The 23085-nt window shown below is 40.1% G+C and overlaps 1 protein-coding gene across 1 annotated transcript; it reads right to left on the bottom strand.

The window, feature by feature from the left end:
* Nucleotides 1–21460: 21460 nt before the first annotated feature.
* On the bottom strand, nt 21461–22633 carry LOC121600678. The gene has a single exon (XM_041929517.1). The coding sequence runs from the start codon at nt 22631–22633 to the stop codon at nt 21461–21463; it is 1173 nt and encodes a 390-aa protein (XP_041785451.1).
* Between the last annotated feature and the right edge of the window lie 452 nt (nt 22634–23085).

Here is a 23085-nt window from a genome sequence, read left to right as displayed (position 1 = left end):
TGGAAATGTTAACAGTTTCTTTGATGTGAGTTACAAACAAAATAGGCATTGGAGAAATGAGAATACCTGACGACTATAGAGTACTGGCTCACAAATTATTATTTTTCTCACATGTTATTAGATTATATATAGTGAAATTGCTTATATTTGATACAAGAAATGTGGTTCTATGTGTCGACATACGCATTGTAGTGTTCTGATCAAGTTATAAATGAATATTCAGCAAAACCAAAAGTGTGTTAATGTTTCAAGTTTCGGCAGGCGCCCACAGGAGTTATCCGTCAAAAATCAACATTAACCGTGTACCTATTTTCGGCAGCATTCAAAATGAATAATTACTTGTTCTTCGTGACATTAAAATTTCAACCGGGCTAGAATAAGTTCTAAAATCATAGACATGCAAACCATGACAGCAAATCTATCGCAACATGTTGAGCTCTGCTCATTTTGTTTGATATTTTGAAAACTATGCAAGGTAATGATGTGATACTTTGTATATGAATAACAAATGCGTATGTCTCTATTTAAAAAATATGCGTGGAAACTATTTTCAACTGATTTTTTCGTAATTACACGGTTTTTGTTACACTGCCGAAAGCAGGTACACTGCCGAATACTGGTACAGTTACCCCAAGGCGTATAGCGAATTCATATCGAAAAATGCTAAAGTATCTCTGTAAAAAAATAGTGTAAAAATAGTCGAAAACCATGTTTAAATGAATATCTTTATCACAAAAAGTCAAATCAAAAGTACTGAAGTACTGCAAATCTTTGCACACCAGGAATCACATGGAAGTCGCAAGGAATGGCCGGTCCCGTGGTAATGTCGTCAACACGCAAGACCTACCTACATGCCCGTCCTGGGTTTAAGCCTGGTATGGACCGAGCACTCAATACGTAGCACTGATTATCCTGCTTTTGGTATTCAATAAGTCGCTGATATAATAAGCATAGTAATAATAAGAAAGAATAAGGTATCACGTACTGTCGAAATTTGATGTGAAAAATAAATTCATTGCGTTTATTGTCCCTTGAACAAAACAAGAAGAAAGCCTTAAAATGAGCAAGTACAATAATCTAAATTTTGCCTTCGGCATACATAATTTTAAAACAGAACATTCTTGAATTGATGTATTTTATAATAAATTGAATTATATTATCAAAATAATGCCTGTCATGTGCCCAACTCTTTCATGGATTCAGTCCCTGATGCTCAAGGCTGTTTATCCTGGTATTTGGATAAAGCAACAAACTCACTGGTATCCCAATGAATGATTACTATGGCAGTTCTAAACTACCTACGGTTATTATGCCAGATAAGACGAAGCTTTTCAATAAAATCGTTGTAATAGTTCTAGTACTTCTCAGATAGTCTTGTATGTTTTATTAAAACGAGACATTGATGCTATCCCCAGTGAAACCGGGTAAATCGGCTAGTTAATAATAATAAATCTCGCATTTTAAACTCGTCCTATTCGTATTTCTATACGACATATCATAGTCGATTGATACGTTTAAAAATCATCGATTGGCTTTGTTTAACACTCTTGTCCCCAAATAATATTATTTTGTTGTCGGTCAAGGCCTGCCTGCATCACTTGTGGGTTTGGCTTTCAGTGACTAATTGATTTCCCCCCATAGCAGGATAGTCAGTCCTACGTATGGCGGCACGGTCCATTTGGGGATTGAACCCATGACGAGCATGTTGTTCAGTCGCACGAGTTGACTGAGAACAAATATACACTAAATAAATAAATAAATTATTACAAGCAGTTTACTAGTGATTTTTTGGAAAGTCCAATGTCTATTATTATTTTTCAATTTTCCATCTGGTAATCTTATTGATGCTCGGCATTTGATCAGTCTATATTGTGTGCAACGACATCACATGATTGATTTGAAGTAATTAAAATACCAAACAATACATATTTGAATTAAATCTCAATCCTTTTTTCTGAACGCTTAACAAAGAGTGATTATGTCGAGGAAGCTAACACATAGGCCGTGATGGTTGCATTGTGTTGTGCACTTTTTATTCTCCCTACTAAATCATTTTCAGCTCACGCTGAAATCAACAAACACACAAATAACATCCTTAAAGGTATGTGCGGCACAGATGCAATCGTTCATGAGAAAATTTAATTAGGGAAGTGAACGTTATTTCGCAACGTGAATATCAGGTCATTTATTTCAAAAGAAAGAATCCAGCAAGAAATACAACCATTGCATTTATTAGTAATTAAAAATCATACAAAGGGCTAAATAATAAACAAATATCAAAAATACTCTTTTCGTAATGTTGAACTCAATTTTCATAATTGCACGAAACAATTCCAATTTTGTAAAAATATTTATCATGTTTATTACTTCCTTCATGCGATAAATAATATGAATTTCATGAATTTTGATCGGCAGTTCTCGTGGTACAATCCTCAACTCGTACGATTTAACAACATGCCCGTTATGGGTTCATGTTCCGAATCGACCGTGCTCCCATACGTAGGACGTTTCTGCTATGATAATCAATAAGTCATTGAAAACCAAGTCTATCACCGGAGTAGGCAGGTCTTGGCCGATTCCGCTCGTTCAAATGTTCAAACGAAATCAATGTTCTTCGGGACCATCTCTCCCTACCACGATTGACTATGCAATTGGGTGTTGGTAATAAATATAGAACGGGCGGTCCCGAGGTACAGTCGTCAACTCTAACGTCTCAATAACATGCTCGTTATGAGTTCAAGTCCAGAATGAACCGTCCCCACCCCCCACCCCCCGTAGCAAGAATTGACTATCCTGCTACGTGGTAATGAATTAAGTCTAGAAAGCCTTGTATAGGCCGGCATGTACGCATAGGACGTTACGCCAAATAGAAGAAGAAGAAGAATAAATATAGAAAACCTATACACAGTGGAACTTTTCGTAACGAGTTTTCGCATAACGAGCTAATCTAGATACTCAACAAATACTTTTATCAACGGGTAAAATATTGACGGATAAAATAAATCGTTACATAACATATAATTTGTATTCTGATAGACTTATTGTTGTCGATGTGTGAACAAGTTCTCAAGAGTTAGTACTGAGTACTAGTGATGGGCGGGTCGACCCGAACCTATCGTGCCGCTTATGCTTTCTCCCACCTACTTATCAGCCGAACTCGCCGCACCCGCGGGTCAGAATGAACCCCCTTTGGCCCGACCCAACCCGAACTCGTAGCACCAACGAGTCGGAGTCGCTTATGCTTTCTTGTACCTTCTCATCAGTCGAGTTGATCACGATCTTTTCATGAAATTCATATTATTTATCGCATGAAGGAAGTAATAAACATGATAAATATTTTTACAAAATTGGAATTGTTTCGTGCAATTATGAAAATTGAGTTCAACATTACGAAAAGAGTATTTTTGATATTTGTTTATTATTTAGCCCTTTGTATGATTTTTAATTACTAATAAATGCAATGGTTGTATTTCTTGCTGGATTCTTTCTTTTGAAATAAATGACCTGATATTCACGTTGCGAAATAACGTTCACTTCCCTAATTAAATTTTCTCATGAACGATTGCATCTGTGCCGCACATACCTTTAAGGATGTTATTTGTGTGTTTGTTGATTTCAGCGTGAGCTGAAAATGATTTAGTAGAGAGAATAAAAAGTGCACAACACAATGCAACCATCACGGCCTATGTGTTAGCTTCCTCGACATAATCACTCTTTGTTAAGCGTTCAGAAAAAAGGATTGAGATTTAATTCAAATATGTATTGTTTGGTATTTTAATTACTTCAAATCAATCATGTGATGTCGTTGCACACAATATAGACTGATCAAATGCCGAGCATCAATAAGATTACCAGATGGAAAATTGAAAAATAATAATAGACATTGGACTTTCCAAAAAATCACTAGTAAACTGCTTGTTATAATTTATTTATTTATTTAGTGTAATATTTGTACGCATTTAACAGTGGCCTAAGTAACTTAAACCAGATATCTTAACATTATGTACTACTTAACGAAATAATATTATTTGGAGACAAGAGTGTTAAACAAAGCCAATCGATGATTTTTAAACGTATCAATCGATTATGATATGTCGTATCGAAATACGAATAGGACGAGTTTAAAATGTGAGATTTATTATTATTAACTAGCCGATTTACCCGGTTTCACTATGGATAACATCAATGTCTCGTTTTAAGTAAACATAGAAGACTATCTGAGAAGTACTAGAACTATTACAACGATTTTATTGAAAAGCTTCGTCTCATCTGGCATAATAACCGTAGGTAGTTAAGAACTGCCATAGTAATCATTCATTGGGATACCAGTGAGTTTGTTGCTTTATCCAAATACCAGGATAAACAGCCTTGAGCATCAGGGACTGGATCCCTGAAAGAGTTGGGCACATGACAGGCATTATTTTGATAATATAATTCAATTTATTATAAAATACATCAATTCAAGAATGTTCTGTTTTAAAATTATGTATGCCGAAGGCAAAATTTAGATTATTGTACTTGCTCATTTTAAGGCTTTCTTCTTGTTTTGTTCAAGGTACAATAAACGCAATGAATTTATTTTTCACATCAAATTTCGACAGTACGTGATACCTTATTCTTTCTTATTATTACTATGCTTATTCTATCAGCGACTTATTGAATACCTAAAGCAGGATAATCAGTGCTACGTATTGAGTGCTCGGTCCATACCAGGCTTAAACCCAGGACGGGCATGTAGGTAGGACTTGCGTGTTGACGACATTACCACGGGACCGGCCATTCCTTGCGACTTCCATGTGATTCCTGGTGTACAAAGATTTGCAGTACTTCAGTACTTTTGATTTGACTTTTTGTGATAAAGATATTCATTTAAACATGGTTTTCGACTATTTTTACACCTTGTAGAGATACTTTAGCATTTTTCGATATGAATTCGCTATACGCCATGGGGTAACTGTACCAGTATTCGGCAGTGTACCTGCTTTCGGCAGTGTAACAAAAACCGTGTAATTACGAAAAAATCAGTTGAAAATAGTTTCCACGCATATTTTTTAAATAGAGACATACGCATTTGTTATTCATATACAAAGTATCACATCATTTCCTTGCATAGTTTTCAAAATATCAAACAAAATGAGCAGAGCTCAACATGTTGCGATAGATTTGCTGTCATGGTTTGCATGTCTATGATTTTAGAACTTATTCTAGCCCGGTTGAAATTTTAATGTCACGAAGAACAAGTAATTATTCATTTTGAATGCTGCCGAAAATAGGTACACGGTTAATGTTGATTTTTGACGGATAACTCCTGTGGGCGCCTGCCGAAACTTTAAACATTAACACACTTTTGGTTTTGCTGAATATTCATTTATAACTTGATCAGAACACTACAATGCGTATGTCGACACATAGAACCACATTTTCATTCAGCGTTCTGCAGTCGAGTCGATCGGACGTGTTTGATGATAGCTAGCCTTGTGGTCTAATAAAGAGTAAAAGTGAGCACAAACGTAACTGTGATAGTGTGAGTAGATTAGTCGTCGTAGCGGCAAGCTATGCCAGCTACGACACGATCGCAAACAAGAGAACAATGCGTGTCCAGTGATAGTAGTGGATCTACGTCTATCGAGATACCTAAACGGAGCAAGAAAACCGGTTTGAAAGAATCAAAACGTAAACGACCTTCATCCTCATCGTCGTACAGCACGTGCAGCTTAGTGACGGAATATGAAGTAAGCACAAGTGATCAAAGTTAAATGTCCACTGTAGAGATGGACGTCGACGGGTTTCAACCTGTGTTGAAAAAACGTAGCGCAAAAGGTGCTAAAACCGATATCTCTGCACCAGTGGCACCAGCTTCTGATGCCAACTCTGCTACGGTGACCCCTCGCGTGGCATCCCCCGTTCCATCTTCCTCGCATGATAATCATACTACCCCAACCACCTCTCGTACGGTGACCCAAACCTCTCAACGGAAGAATGCTCCGGTTCTACTTGCAACTGGACCCTTAAAGGAACCTAAACTGCCACCAATAGTGGTTAAAACCATGCATATTGCTACGCTTAAGCCTGCATTGCAATCTCTGAACGTCAATGCCCTGTATCAGCTTTGTGGTATTGGGACAAAGGTTTTCGTGCAGTCGAAGGTACAGTATGACGCAGTGATCCAATTCTTGGACGATTCTCGCGTGGAGTTCTTTTCTCACGAGATAAAACAGGAAAAACCATTCAAAGCAGTAATCCGTGGCCTTCCTTTGATGGAACTGGAAGACATAAAGACGGAATTAGTCGAGCATCACCAGCTGCAAGTGCTGGAAATTTTCCGAATTAAACGGCGTAATGAGGAAGAACAACCGTACCACAACCAACTGTACCTGGTACACCTGAAACGAGGCTCGTGTACTCTTGCTGGTTTACAGTCAATCAGGAGTGTGCAATCTGTGATTGTTCGATGGGAGGCCTATCAAAATGGATCTAAAGGTCCTGTACAATGCGGCCGATGCCAAGGCTTTGGTCATGGTTTGCGGAATTGCCGCTTGAAACCCCGCTGCGCTATATGTGCTGAAAATCATCTAACGGATGCGTGCCCTACTAACGAACAGCCAACCGTTATGAAGTGCATAAACTGCCAGGGACCACACCGTGCCAATAATGTTGTGTGCCCGCAACGTACTAAGTATGTTGAAATTTGCCAACAGGCCAGTTCGCGTTCTCGTAATCAGACGCAACGCCCTGTGGTACGACTGACTCCAGTACCGCTGAAATCTATGCAGGATTTCCCACAGCTCCGTACAATTGCGCCGCCCTCTGCTCACCGCAGTACCGCACGAAATACTACAGCTCCGGTTACACCGCCCGGGTTTCAGTATAATTTAGCCCAGCGCCTGGCTGCTGCTCAACAATCCGAACCAGCTCCTGTAGAGGACGAATCACTGTATGACGCTGGTACACTTATGGCGATATTCAAAGAAATGGCTACGAAACTCAAGGGATGTCGAAGCAAACACGAACAAGTTGCTGTCCTAGGAGAGCTGCTGATTCGCTATGGATAAATTGAGTGTTGTCACATGGAACGCTCACTCAGTAAAGAACAAACTTATCCCGCTATGCGATTTTCTCCATCGTCGTAATATTGACATCGCATTAGCGGTTGAGACACAACTGAAACCTACTGTAAGTTTTTCTATCCCTGACTATGTCACACACAGGCTTGATCGAACCGGCTCTGCCGGTGGAGGAGTGGCCATCATCATTCCTCGTGACATTAGTCACACACTCCTTCCTCACTTTAACACAACAACAATAGAGGCAATCGGTGTACAACTTTCTACTAACAACGGACCACTTCGAATAATTGCTGCTTACTGTCCTCAACAGTGCAACAGTGTGCTTGCCACAGCATTTCAAAAAGATCTGAAAAGCATCAGCTGCGCCACCACGAAGAGTATCGTGGGAGGCGATTTCAATGCGAGACATGGTTTGTGGGGCAACCCTCGGAGCAACCGTAATGGAAACCTTCTAGTCGAAGTTGCTCAGCTAGGATTTTTCGCCGTTGAGCACCCTGACCAGGCTACACACATACCGACCCGTGGGAATTCCAGTATCATTGATATCTTTCTGTCAAATATCACTATCACAAAACCAAAAGTGATTGACACACTAAACTCGGACCACTTCCCCGTCGCAACGGAAGAGGACATAGACTGTCCCAAAATCTCTCCTTATAGGAGGAGGAACTTCTTCTTCTTCTTCTTTTTGGCTCAACAACCGTTGCCGGTCAAGGCCTGCCTGTACCACACAACTTGTGGGTTTGGCTTTCAGTGACTTATTGATCCCCCCATAGCAGGATAGTCAGTCCTACGTATGGCGGCACGGTCCATTTGGGGCTTGAACCCATGACGGGCATGTTGTTAAGTCGTACGAGTTGACGACTGTACTACGAGACCGGCTAGGAGGAGGAACTACCAACGAGCTAATTGGGATCAGTTCGGCACAATAGTCGACAGGAACATAGATTCTACTGAAGTGGCCTCCACAAGTGACATTGAAACAGCGATAACAAATCTGGAGGCGACTATCAGGATGGCGGAGCGGATAGCAGTGCCAGAAGTTCAGGTTAGAGAATCCATTATTCAGCTGGACAATCACACCAGCCTCCTCATCAAGACGCGCAACCAACTTCGTCGACAGCACCAGCGAACGGGCGATCTGGCGAAAAAATACCATGCAGCCGTTCTGTCAAGGGTCATCTCAGCTCGAGTCGAAGAAATACGCAACAACAACTTCGGGAATAAACTAGCTGCTCTCAGTGACAACTCCACAGACCTGTGGAAGGTGCTGAAGATCCTTAAAAAGAAACCAAGGCCGATTCCTCCCTTGGTTTCCAACACAGGTACGACACTGATAACCGCCGAGCAAAAAGCAAATGCAATTTCGCTCCAGTTTGCCAGCGCACATTCTCTTGGTGACCGTATTAGCAGTCCAATGGAATCGGAAGTAGGCAGCAGTATTGGTCAACTACAGCAAACATTACCAACAGCCGTGGAGATGTCGCCTGTAACGGTGAGTGAAATTTCATATACTCTTAAAAGACTAAAGAATTTTAAGGCACCAGGGTTCGATGGGCTTTTTAACATCGTGCTAAAACACCTCAAAGCCAAAGCTCTCACCTTAGTAAGTAACATTCTTACTAGATGTCTTAATCTAAAATAATCAGCACGCTAAAATAATCCCCATACTGAAGCCAGGGAAGGATCCAACGTCTCCGGCCAGCTACAGAGCAATTAATCTTCTTTCAGCGTTGGGGAAGCTGTTCGAAAAGATTGTGTACAGGAGGCTCAGGATAGTAGTCGATTAACTTAATATCCTACCAGCGGAGCAATTTGGATTCCGAGAGGGTCACTCTACCACTCACCAGCTGTTACGATTTCACAACACGCTACAATGTAACAAACGAGCGTCTAAATCCACAGCCATTGTTGTTCTCGATGTCGAAAAGGCCTTCGATAATGTGTGGCACGATGGTCTGCTGCATAAAATGATGCGGTTTGGCATCCCACTCCATCTCACAAAGCTGATGCAGAGCTACCTTAGCGGAAGGTCGTATCAAGTTTCACTTGGTTCGATCTATTCGCTTACCAAAGACTGTATACATTGTATATAGCTGACCTGCCAGAGCTGCCAAGATCCTGCCAACTGTATCTAAATGCTGACGACACTGCAGTGACAGTTAAGGGGAGGTGTTTATCACAAATCCGCAACACCACCCAGCGTTGCCTGGATATCATTCATAAGTGGAACACACAACCTGGAAAATTGCACTCAATGAAGGTAAAACTCAAGCGATGATTGTCCCACATAGGTGGAAAGAAAAACTGCTAAACCCTACCATAACTGTAAATATGGACGGTATCCCACTTACATGGGAGAACGAACTTAAGTATCTAGGATTAATTATAGATAAAAAATTACTTTTTAGATCTCACACCTTTAATATTGTTAAGAAATGTGCAATACTTACAAAGAATCTCTACAGCCTTGTAAATAGAAAATCCAAACTTTCAATTAAAAATAGATTGCTAATTTATAAACAAGTATTCGTCCCAACTGCTACTTATGGGATATGTATATGGGAAAAGTGTGCCATGATGCATAAAAAAAGAGTACAAGTAACTCTAAACAATGTTCTAAGAATGATAACTAATGCACCTCCAAGGACTAGGCTAACTTATCTCCACGAAATTACAAAAACCTTAACTTTAGAAGATATTAGCATAGCTAATAGAGAAAAAATGCGAACATCTTGTATGAACTCATCAAATAATATTATAAGAAACATTTGTTTGTAAGATTAGGTTAAGTTGTACAGTTACAAATAATCTTTAGCATAAAAAAAAAACATTGGTATAAGTTAGGATTAGATAAAACATATCATACCATATTAAATTCATACCATTCCCACTTGCAAAAACTGAACGGTCTCAGGACTAATTGTACTAGATTAGGCATAGAAAAGCAAAACTGCTGTAACTCGCGAACCCCCCAATATCAGTAATGTAAACATAAAAATAAAATGAACTTTAAGAAGAAGAAGAAGAACCACATTTCTTGTATCAAATATCAGCAATTTCACTATATATAATCTAATAACATGTGAGAAAAATAATAATTTGTGAGCCAGTACTCTATAGTCGTCAGGTATTCTCATTTCTCCAATGCCTATTTTGTTTGTAACTCACATCAAAGAAACTGTTAACATTGCCAGCAAAATGACCAAAATAGGTAACCTAAAATTAATAATTTAGGTGTTTTAAACACCAATTTTAGGAATGTGAGAATTTAAAACTGCTTCAAACATTTTTGTCTGCCTATTTGCATTAATTAAAACATTTTCCGACCATTATTCGCGTAGCCGAAAAAGGGAAAACAGTCTGCCGAAAATAGGAACGAAAACAGTGTTTGCATTTTCACGAATATCTCTTAAAATACATTTAAATCGGAAAATAAAAAACAGCTCAACATAATACGATAGTTTATCGTTAAAAATAATGCCACTTTCATCAAAAATTATAAACATTGTAAGTGTACCAGCAGTTTTAGTGAAACGGCTGCACTAACCTGCCCAATAATGATACATTTACCTTAGTTTGATTCTTTCTAATAAGTTACACTCCATTCAAAAACGTAAATTGGATAATATTTACTTTAATTTTCTTTCAACCCTTGGTTGCGGTAACATTTATTCGATGACGACATTTCTGGATTTTCCTATTTATTTCAATTTCTGGACACAAATTTACTCTCCAAAATGTTTTAAAATAAGGTATGAATTGTTTCATATCCGTCTGGGTATGCAAATACGTTCGAAAATGTTTGTCAAACTTGCAACTTGAGCTACTTAAGTTTGTCCAAACGGTTTGGCAGAAAAATAATCTCACAACACTTTCATAGACCTTGACCTAATTAGAAATTCCTATTGAGCAGGCATTTTGGAGCGTATCATCGGCTCCAAACTAACGGTTCAATGGAGACGATATTAAGTTAGCCTAAAAGAAACGAATCTATCTTCTCGCGAATGTGGAAGCTAACACTCGATGTGACTGTTTTTATTATCGTGCATGACTTGTGAACTAAACTATACTTTATATCAATGAAATAAAACTCGATTTTAAATCTTGACACCGTGTTAATGCCAAGTTTTATTCAACCTTCTAGCTTTCCGTCTAAAGAGTTAATCCCCTTTGTATTCCAAATCTGCCACCACTTGACCTCTCCCTCGAGGAGGAATGACCGGACATTATTCTGCTTCTTTCCAATTGCCCAGTCAGACAAATCGGACTTAATTAACTGCTATCATACCGCTAAATTGCATGTAATTTAGGAGTAATTTAATGGTAAATTAGCAGTCACTAATTTACCCATTCGAGCAGTGTTGATAGATTCAATTCTTTCTTTTATTTTATTTTTATTTTGTCGGCCAAACTGTTAATAAATAACACGAAATATATTATATTACAGTTGAATGGTTATATTCAATCATTTTTCTGAATTTATAGAAACGATTACAATGTTTTTTTTAGCTAACTCGACTTGAACAGCCTATTCACATGGAGAAGGTGATGTACAAATAGCACTAATAAACGCAATTTCTGGGCTGTTTTTTTACATTTTACAGTTTTGAACACACCGCCGACGTCTTCTTCTACTAAAAGATCATTAAAACAATACTATGTTTGTTCTTATTCATCTTTTCACTGACAACAAACGACAACACTTCGTACCGCTAAGTTATTCTTAAATAACTGTTATGGCAGACACAAAACTGCTCGAATGGGTAAATTAACAGAACCCAAGTGACATTTGCGCTAAATTGTTTTTCCATATCTGCTTGATTAGGACTCGATACGCCTGAAATTGTGGATTTGTGTGTGATAAAGTGTGTTGAAAGCGCTGGCGTGTTCGTAAATTAGACTTTCCTCTATCGATGGACTATGCCGTCGAGCTCATTTTAAATTCGTAGCTTTGATTTTTCATGAGAAACAAAATCGAATTTTGTATGACGTTATTTTTTGTGATGTAACGACCAACTATAACGATAGGAAACATCATTTCCGAGCAAATCTAGAAGAAAACAACGAAAAAGCCGCATCACAGTTGATTTTCAAGGCCTTTTCCTAAATTCCCTCAAACTGATTCAGTTTAACGGAAGTTTAAGGCTTCAGTTTAAGGGAATTTGCTGGAATTCCCGATAATTCGTGCTCGAAAATGTCAATTGAGAAAGCTGTCTGACTGGGTCCCGCTGCGTAAATTCGAGCAGTTTCCTGCGCACGAAATGGCGCATCTGGCCACCCCCCCCCCCCTCGCCACCGGGAATTTAAGTATACTGTTCAATCAGTTCAATTCAGAACCCCCTCCTCCCGATCATCAGTTACCACTTACAGAGGCCTGAACTCGTCTTTCCGCCTAGGTCCCCCGTTTCCCCTAATCCGCCACTGTCATGAACACCTTCCTTTGATCGATCATAACACTCCGGGAGCATACATGCGGCGACAGTTTTGCACACACACGCACACTCACACCCATGCGCAGACGGCTCAGCATACCTGTGTAATCTACACCATACAAAAGCAAAAGCTTTATGTAACAAAGTTATGCTTAATGTTTAGCACTATCAGTTCCATTGCAGGCCCCCGGGGACTGCCAGTGGACTTTCCAGTATACCGGTTTCACAATCAGCTTCCGTTCTAGATGCCGGTGAAACGGAAAGCTCATGAAAATCAGCGCCGGGCTGAACGTGTTAATGCGAATTAGGGTTCTGCGAGTTGCACAGCAAACCCTCCAGCGTGAGCTAGCAATTCCGTAGTCATTTTTACATTGCAGCTTTTAGACAGCTAACAGCGATTGGCCGTCTGGCGCACTAACACCTCCATACGTTCGACAGAGTGCTCTGGCGAGGGGTATGAGGTGGAGCAAGGGAAGGGTAGCTCGACAAGCTGCTTGACAAATTTGCCGTTGGAGGGAAAAGAAGGCACGAGAAAATGCGCGAAAGGCAATGAGTTCTTCTGTCGCTTAGCGCAGCGGGAATTGACAATTTTTCGTCGGTCATAGCGTTGTCCTCCGCGCGATCACTAACGCGCCGCTACGCCTTATTCTAGTTTTGAGCTTTACAGCGTGAGCGTAACGCTTCACTTGCACCTTTTACAGTTGATTTACACGGCTATTTAGACGTACGACTCCTCAAAAGAATGGATGTGCTGCTGCGGACAATATATTTTAACATTGTCGATCGTTACGCTTCCTAACACTACAGGCCGAGTTATTAAATAGAGTTTCACTTCTTTTAATATTTTACTAAAACTTCAGTCTTCTTCTTCTTCTTCTTATATTTAACGTTTTCGTCATACGAGGACATATCGGCCTAAATATATAGGTTTCTAATACAGTCCTTACTACGGTATCAGTCCATTCCAGGCTTAAACCCAAGACGGGCATGTTGTAAAGTCGTACGAGTTGACAAGTGTACCATGGGACTGCCATTTAACTTAAGTAACTTCCCCATTTCCCAGCACATTTTTTCCGTTTGATATTTCATTGAACAGAGATTGCTTTGGTGTTCTGCGTTATAACCGACTCCAGAGCCGTGGTTGCCTTGAGCTTAGCGGAGGTGGTTATTTATGTATGCTTTCTTAACATGTGAAGTTCCATGAAATCGCATATCAACTTCAACTCGGAAAACTGACTGGTTAGTACCAATACCAAATAGGTCGGCATGCCTACGTAGAACATTACGCAAAATTTATAGCGTGAATAAAAACTATTCTATCTGTGTGTTCAGAACTACAAAAGTGTTGGGTTTTGCTTAAAGTATGCTGTTTTTATGTAATACACAACATACTAAAAATTTCCTGTACAATGATGAATACGAAAAAATTTATAAAACAATGAATGCGATGGTTCGTGATGCAAGGCTGGTAACTAGCAATTCCAATGGGTTGTATTCAACTCATTGATACATGCGATTCCAAATTAGGTAACACCAATAATAAAAACTATACATCAAGGATTGAGTAAACCAGACAGCAACATAACTGTTAGTGATGCAAAAAAATGATAAAATTTTTTCGCATAATAATTTTTCTAAGGCGACTCTTTTAATACCAGCATTTCAGCAATAATGTTTGATACATATTGTAGGAAATGTAAACAAAACCAAAAGCAAAATCAATTGCATAAAAACATAAGCTCTGACACACAACATTTCTACTCCAAATAATCACCACGCTGTTGGGAAAAAGATAGGGTAGAAAATATAATACAAAAAGACGACGAGACAAAGGTAGAAATATCAACGGAAATCATAACCGAATTGAAATCAGGCGAAAATGTCAGAACTGTCAAAACCAATATCAGGCGAAAATAGAGGGGAATCGGGAAACGACAGGACGCGGAACAACGTGGATTCAGTCTTGTGGTGGAACTCACAACGGATACAACACATAATAAAAGGATTGGTATAAAAAAACTATAATTCAGTGGAAAATTCATTCGATGATCACGACAATGGCGCAAGTCGGTAAGTGAAGCTACAAAGAAAGCCTTGATCGGCCAGAGTGTATTATGGTGCACGCAAGAGGTGTTTTAAGATATTGCCTTGTTCAGGTGCAAGTGTGTTTGTGTGTTGCGTGTTTGTTAAGGGATTTCATTGCAGCAATAATGAAACAAAGAATAACGTCAAATATCGACTCTTGGCATAAATCATAAGCGATCAATCTTGAGAGATGTATCAAATATTCTCCGAGTGCAAAACGAATAAGAGAATCTCGATTGATTCCTTCCGAGATATTCCCTGAGAGGAAAGCGAAGCTGATATAAACTAGTGTTGGGAATTTTGTTAAAAAAAGGAACGGAACGGAACTAGTTCATTTTTCAAAAAGAACGCAACGTGAACCTAGTGTGCACAAGAACCGACCCAGAGCTTAGAATCCAAACTGTCATCCGCGGGGGGGGGGGGGCGTTGTTACTTGATACAGGATATGAAAAGGCGTTCCTTAAATCATCATTCTGAAATCACCAAATCTAGATGGGTTCAACCTATGTCCAGTAAGCTGTACCAGATGTGCTAATATAAAGCATGTATTAATTATCTAGCATTAAACTTTTTAGATGCGACTTCTTTTTAACTTTTTAGATGCGACGAACATTTTCGATCAAAGCCTTTCTGTACCACTAATAGGCTTGGCTATCAGTAACTTATCAATTGCCCATAGCAGGATAATCATCCCAGCGTATGCGATCCATTCGAGGCTTTTACCCATGCCGATGTTATTGAGTGGTCCGAGTTGACGATTGTATCACGAGATTGACTAATTATTTGAATTTCACTTACTACTTAAAACAAATAGTTTTTTTCTTCACATAAATCGTTTACAAAATCACGGCACTCAAACGGTTGTCGAATGGAACAGAATGCTACGAATCGAATGGCTAAATATTGGAATCATGCCGAGTGCCAAGATCAAGCGGATATCGTGGCATAAAAAATAAAAACATTTTATTTTTCGTTGTTCATACTCACATATTATAATACATCCTTTCCAACCCATTCTGCCATATGAGTACAGATTTAAATTTTATAATAATTATTTGTCTGGTTAAGATACAGGGTTTTCTATTCCAATTAACAACTGTCCACAGTCAACTAGCAATCCTCGATTTGAAAAACACGATTGTCTACCACTTACAAACAAGCCAAGCCGTTTTTGGTACACTGTCCATTTCAATTTCACAATTGTCGTCTTCGAAAACACACGTCAGATGCGGCACGGGTTGTTTTGGTTTTGGCTGGAACGTGTCTCTCCACATCTGGCAAAGTCACGGAAAATCGCAGCTATTACAGACAGGGATCATACAGAAGAGTCGAGCTGCGAAAAGGAAGCTGTAAGTGACACACAATTTTCCAATAAACTTTAGAACTTTGAATAGTGTTTGATAAATAGCCATATTTTTTCCAAAGTTACTTATTACATTTTCTTAATTTACGATTTACCACAAGCGACTCAGAATATAAATGTTTTTTTGGAAAGACATGTGAAGAACACATATGGCTAATCTTTCATATTCACGGAGCTAAAAGGAATATATCCTATTTTTCATCATTAATTGTCCATGTATGGGTAACAGTTATTAAATCAAGTGTAGGGAAATAAATGAATTGTTATTGACTTAAGGCCATGAAGATAATTGTTCTCTTTAGATTATTGCATAGAAGATAGATGTATTAATATATGCATATTCACGGTTTCTAAACTATAATTATTTTAAGAATGAAATACAAACTACGATTAAGAATAATACCTTTCAAACAACCGATCGTTCGGACGATACTTCGGAAAATGATTGTATTATGGTTCGTTCAATTATCAAGAGTACAAATGATGAAGGTATCATTATTGGGTGCGTTGCAGGGATTTTGGTAAATTTCATGATTGATTTGGGAGCTGATGTAAACACGATCGACGAAAATAGTTTCAAAAAATTAAAAGAACTTAACTCCGGAACAATGCAAATCTTCAATGTAAGGAACGGAACCGATCGACCTTTGAGAGCATATGGGGTAACAAACGAAATCCCAGTGGTGGCATCCTTCGTGGCTGAGCTGTATATTTCTGAGGAACGACCACGATTTTGGGAAAAGTTTTACGTCATCAAAAAAGCAAGAGCATTACTCGGTTGGAACACAGCTATAAGATACAGTATTCTTCAACTTGGAATGGAAGTCCCGGTAAGGAATTCTTCGTTGGAAAATAGCAATCGACTTTATCCAGGGGAAATTTTTGTTCTCTCGGCATCCGGAGAGTTCCCAAAGTTTAACGTCGCTCCAGTAATGCTTACCTATGACAAAAGCTTACCTCCGTCAAGAAACATTTTCACATGCATACCATCAGCATTTTGAAACGAGACCGATAGACGATTGAACGAACTACTGTCGTCAGGAATAATAGAACCTGCTCTGTAGCAAATGGATAAATCATTCTGTTCATCACTTTTGGTTATTTCAAAAGGCAAAAATGACATCCGCCTCGTCGTCGACCTTAGAGGGCCTAATAGATGCATAATTAGAACCCCACTCAAAATGCCAACGTTAGAAGCGATCCGTTGCAAACTAAACGGAGCTTCAATTTTCTTCACAATTTATTTAACCAATGCATTTTTCCATGTCGAGCTTCATGAAATGTGCCGACACTTAACAAACTTTATCGCTGGAACTGGTACTTATCGTTTCAAAAGGCTACCCTTTGGACTGTGTAACTCTCCTGATATATTTCAGGAGTTGTTGCAAACCGTTGTGCTAGCTGGGTGCACAGGAGATATAAACTACTTGGATGACATTTTGATCTATGGAAACACGAAGGAAGAACATGATAGAAATCTACACGCCACACTATTACGATTCCGTGAACATAATGTGCGTCTTAATGCCAGTAAATGCGTTTTTGGAATAGGTACTGTTAAATTCCTTTGGATTCAATCTCTCGGGCGACGGGTGGAGAGTAGAAGATGACAAAAGACAAGCGATTCAAAACATCAGAAGACCAGAATCATTATCAGAGGTGAAAAGCTTCCTAGGGCTGATGAATTTCACCGAGCGCTTTATTCCTAATCGAGTAGAAAATACAGAAAAACTTCGAATGCTAGCTAGAGCTAACAACTTTTACTGGACAGGGGCAGAAAAAGAAGAATGTCTGTTCTTAACGAACGAAGCGCTTAATGCAATTACCAGACTGGGATATTTTGACTGTGAAGACGTTACGGAATTATGCGTTGATGCATCACCTACGGGACTAGGTGCAGTCCTTGTACAATTCAATAAGACAGGTAAACCACGAATCATAGCCTGCGCTTCAAAGTCTCTGACATCTACTGAACAGAAATATCCTCACACTCAAGAAGAGGTGTTGGCAGTTGTCTGGAGTGTAGAAAGGTTCAGCTACTACTTAATCAACAAATTCTTCATTATAAGAACCAATTCTGAAGCGAATGAATTTATATTTTGTGGCCTTCAACGTACAGGCAAAAGAGCTATGTCAAGAGAGCTGGGGCACTTCGATTATTACCATACAGAATCGCTAGAGTCCTGGGGCATTTAAATGTCATAGATGCACTTTCCAGGTTAATTCGTTCATCTCAAGAAAATGATGCATTCGATGACGACAATGACAAACATTTACTGTATTCACTAGATGCAGGCGATATGAATATATCTTGGAGTGAAATACAAGTGTCATCCGAATTGGACGAGGAACTGTGAGCATTAAGGCTAGGAATACAAACCGGAAAATGGATGAATAGTCTACGACGTTATGAGTCGGAGGCTAAAAGTTTAAGAACTCCAGGACCACTAATATTCAAAGACGACCTAATAATCTTACCTATAAATCTTCGTAGTAGAGCACTAGAGGCAGCTCATTGTGGTCACGGAGCCACGAAGAGAATTCTTCGGGAATTCTTCTGGTGGCCAAACATGTCAAAGGAAGCTGCACAATTCGTAGGTAATTGTGAAACCTGTCTCATGATTTCAAGGAGAAACCCTCCCATCCCTCTTTCCAGTAGAAAATTACTATACGGACCATGGGAAATCTTACAGGTAGATTTTTTATCAATACAAGGTCACGGCTTGGGAGAATTCTTATTGGTAGTTGATACTTATTCCCGCTACCTTCATGTATCAGATATGAGACATACAAATGCTAAGACCACAAACGCAGCACTATGTAAAATATTCACCATTTGGGGTTTACCCCTAATCATTCAAAGCGATAGCGGTCCTCCCTTCCAAAATAAAGAGTTTACTGAATACTGGGAAGCTAAAGGGGTGAAAGTAAGAAAATCAATTCCATTAAGCGCACAATCAAAAGGAACAATAGAACGCCAGAATCAGGGCGTTATTAAAGCAGTGGCTGCAGCTAAAGTAGAAGGAAAGAGTTGAAGAGTGTGGTTGGACGAATACGTTTACACGCATAACACCCGGAAACACCATTCGCGCTTAGGGGTGACACCATTTGAGGTTTTAGTCGGTTGGCATTACAGGGGGACTTTTCCATGTTTGTGGACTGCTAAAGAAAAGGTAGATCGAGACGATATACGAGAAAACGATGCGGTTTCGAAATTGGCGAGTAAACAATTTGCAGACAAACATCGGGGAGCAAAAGAGAGTAATATTGCGACTGGGGATATCGTTTTGGCAACTGCGCACCGAAATATTAAGACCGATCCAACTTTTTCGAAGGAAAGATTTACAGTTTTATCAAGAGAGGGAGCGAAAGTTGTAATCATAAGTGGATCCGGTGCGAAGCTGACCAGAAACGTTCGTGATGCTAAGCGTAGTAATTGCGAAGATTTAGATAACGAGGATATTAGACTAGCGGAAGGGGAACGTTCGCCAACTTGGATTGGTTCTCATCAAGGTTCTCATCAACACGCGATGCTCTTAGTCGCCCAAAAAGGGACATTCGAATACCAGAGAGGTTCAAATAGTCTGTTATGTATCACATTTAGTGATTTAAGGTAGTGGTGAAGAAAGATGCAGGCAATAAGATAGGGTAGAAAATATAATACAAAAAGACGACAAGACAAAGGTAGAAATATCAACGGAAATCATAACCGAATTGAAATCAGGCGAAAATGTCAGAACTTTCAAAATCAATGTCAGGCGAAAATAGAGGGGAATCGGGAAACGACAGAACGCGGAACAACGTGGATTCAGTCTTGTGCTGGAAATCACAACGGATACAACAAATAATAAAAGGATTGGTATAAAAAAACTATAATTCGTAAATTACATAAGTCTTAAAAAACTCGTGTTTTCTATCGGAATCTTCAATGTAGATTAGCTTTTCTTCAAGGTGGAATATATAATGAGGTGTAGTTATAGCCGTTTTGGCGATCCCCCCCCCTGGGCTCCGATTTTGACAGATGGTTTTCCGCTTGCATATGTATTAAAGGATTGTTTACGTTTTGCATGGTCAATATTTGGTGGAGATCAATTTGGGTGAATATTTTAGTTTATTAGAACACAGCCCGTGATTTAAAATGGAAATTTTCCTTCGAGAACAAGAAGCTCTCGCCAAACTCGGAAAACTAATTGTCAGTTTTCTTCGTCGATTCTTCTTCCACCTAGCTGTCAAAACGGGCTTATAACTTGACCTGATATCTTTACGGTCCTTGCTTTTCTTTATTTTATTTTTTGACAGTTCATTAACATTTTACGTCAAGGTTGTTAGAGCGAGACGGTAATATCTTTATACGGTACTTAAACTAAAGGTATGATCTCTGCCAAGGTGGCCATATTATACAGATGGGATTTTGTATATTCTACAAATTCAATGGAAAATTTATTCGACGATCACGACACACGCCTCGCCCGTTAATGACATAAGCAAGTATTTAATATAAATGTTGGGAGCACCCTGTGTCGCGATTGCCGATCGGTAGACAGATAAGCCGATCACTCCCGATGATATTCGCAAATCAGCGAGAGAGTGACAAGTTAAGGCCTCTTCGCTCTTGAAAGGCTCGTACGACGGACGTATTGCAATCCCGTTGTTATTGTTCTATAAGTGTACTAATCTATATATTATATTACATTGTAGATAATAAATCCATACCATTTTAACAAAACAAAAGTGGCGACCAGGATAAAGGAAACACGGGAACAACGTGTTGTGCTGCAAAGCCGTGTTAATTCATCTCTACGTGTTGTGCTGCATTTAGCTTAATGGAGAACGGCCGGCCATCGCACGACGGCCATGTCGAGTAGCAGCAAGAAAGCTTTAATGCCAACTGGATTCAGGATATATTTCGGCAACAACAAGATTCTCTACACCAGCAACAGCAAGCGTTTTAACAACAGCAACAGCAGCTCATGACAAAAGTATTCGCTACTATAAGGTTTCCGCAACCGACAGGATCGGAGAGTGTTATTGAAGCGTTAGCGAGGACGTGCAAGAGTTCTGTTACAATCCGGATGATCGCGTATTTTTTGCCGGATGGTTTACACGCTGCGGAAGTTTGTTTGTGGACGACAGAGCTGGATGATGCCATGCGTGTAAGATTGTTGCTGCGAAAGCTTGGGATGGTAGAGCACGAGCGATACGTTTCACACATACTACCTGTTGTGTCTCTAGCGGTGGACTGTAACTTCAGGAGGTGGGGTAATAGTTTTCTTTCACCATAAATCGGAAGCCCTCACGGACAAGACGATCTTTCTTCGTTGATATCGCATGCAAGACTATAGTTCATTTATTATCACTTCAATGTGTGCGTGTCGCACTCCGAATTCTTCTGTCACAAAAAATGCAAACCCAAGCGACAAATCCAATCCCTGTGACATATGTCAGTTTGCCCAAACAGCAAACGCTATGTGCAACTCGCACAACATCCTCCCCGGCGTTGAAATATCATTTCAATCTTCATCTTCGTCTAACGGTAGAAAACAGACCTCAGTTACCGCACGCTTGAATTCCGCTCCATACGCTGTCTTAACGGTAATGACACGAATTGTATCATCGTCTCCAGGGTGTGCGGCAATGATTCTGGCAAGTGGCCACTGCAGTAGTGGCGCATTCTGGTCAGCTAGTAGCACAAGTGATCCTACTTTAATCACCTTCCACTTCAGCCATTTCGGTAGATTCTGCAGCTCCGGCAGACACTCGGCGGTCCATCGTTTCCAGAAGTGTTGCAGCATGGACTGCACTAACTGCCATCGTGAGAGATGATTTCCCTTCAAGGCAGAGTAGTCAGGTTCAGAAACTGTCTTCATATCACGTCCGATCAGAAAATGTGCAGGCGTGATCGCAGTGTAGTCGGATGGGTCATCTGAACTCCGTACCAAGGGACGAGAGTTTAGTACCGCTTCTATCTGGGTCAATGTCGTGTAAAGCTCCTCATAGGACAGCTTCCTATCGCCAACAATACGTTTTAGGCGGTATTTGATTACCTGCTTCACGCCAGCCTCCCAAATGCCGCCAAAGTGCGGGCTTCGCGGTGGTATGAACGACCAATCAATGCTCTTGTCGACGCAATAGTTGGTGATCTTTTTCGTAGCGCAATCGTTCTGGAACATACGCCAAAGCTCATGTAGCTCGGTTTTAGCTCCGACGAAATTAGTCACGTTGTCAGAGCGTATCGTTTTTGGGCATCCGCGTTGACTGATGAACCGTCGCAAACTCGCAAGAAAGGCGTCTGTTGTCAAGTCTGAAACAAATTCCAAGTGAACCGCCCGAGTCTGCAAACACACAAACATGTACACGTACGCCTTGGTGATTTGTGGTTTGCGAGAAGTCGTTAATTTTATCCAGAAGGGACCGGCGTAGTCTACACCGGTATTCGAAAAGACGGGGGCTGGCTGGACGCGATACGACGGTAGGTCACCCATCAGTTGCGTCGTCTTCAACGGGTATGCCTTGAAGCACACGATGCACTGCCGTATCACCTTTCGAATAGTATTCTTCACATTCAGTGGCCAGTACCGTTGACGTACAACTGCAAGCAAACCTCTTTGCCCGATGTGTAGGATGTCGATGTGTAGTTCGCGAACGAGAGCTTCAGTGATTGGATGCTTAGCCGGCAACAGCATCTGATATCGACTGTCGTAAGGTATGAAGGCTCGCTTGATTCTGCCTCCAACTCGTATGATCCCATCGTCAGGATCCAAAAACGCTTATAGTCCATTAAGTCGATGTTTTGTATTCGCACCGTCCATAAGTGCGATGATTTCGGGCTGGAAAGTCTCGCGTTGAACCAACCGTACTATTAAGAGCGTCGCTGTACGCACTTCCTTCGCTGTCAGTCGGCCCTTTACCACCTCGCTTTTGCATGACTTGATGAACCTAGCTAGTCGCACCAAGTAGGCCATACTCCTTACAATCTGTAACTGCTCAGCCTGTCAAAGATCGGAAAACGTTCGATCGGAACAGTCATGGCTAAAGCCACTCCAGCTCGCATTTCCGGCAGCTCATTATCCGGAATTTCCACTTCGTCCTCATCCTCGATAAGGTGCAGTGTTGGTTGGGACCGCCACCAAATAGT

The sequence above is a fragment of the Anopheles merus genome, chromosome 2R (assembly GCF_017562075.2).
Source record: "Anopheles merus strain MAF chromosome 2R, AmerM5.1, whole genome shotgun sequence".
Taxonomy (NCBI): domain Eukaryota; kingdom Metazoa; phylum Arthropoda; class Insecta; order Diptera; family Culicidae; genus Anopheles; species Anopheles merus.
Note: the sequence above shows the minus strand (reverse complement) of the source record. Positions and strands in the feature narration are given on the sequence as shown.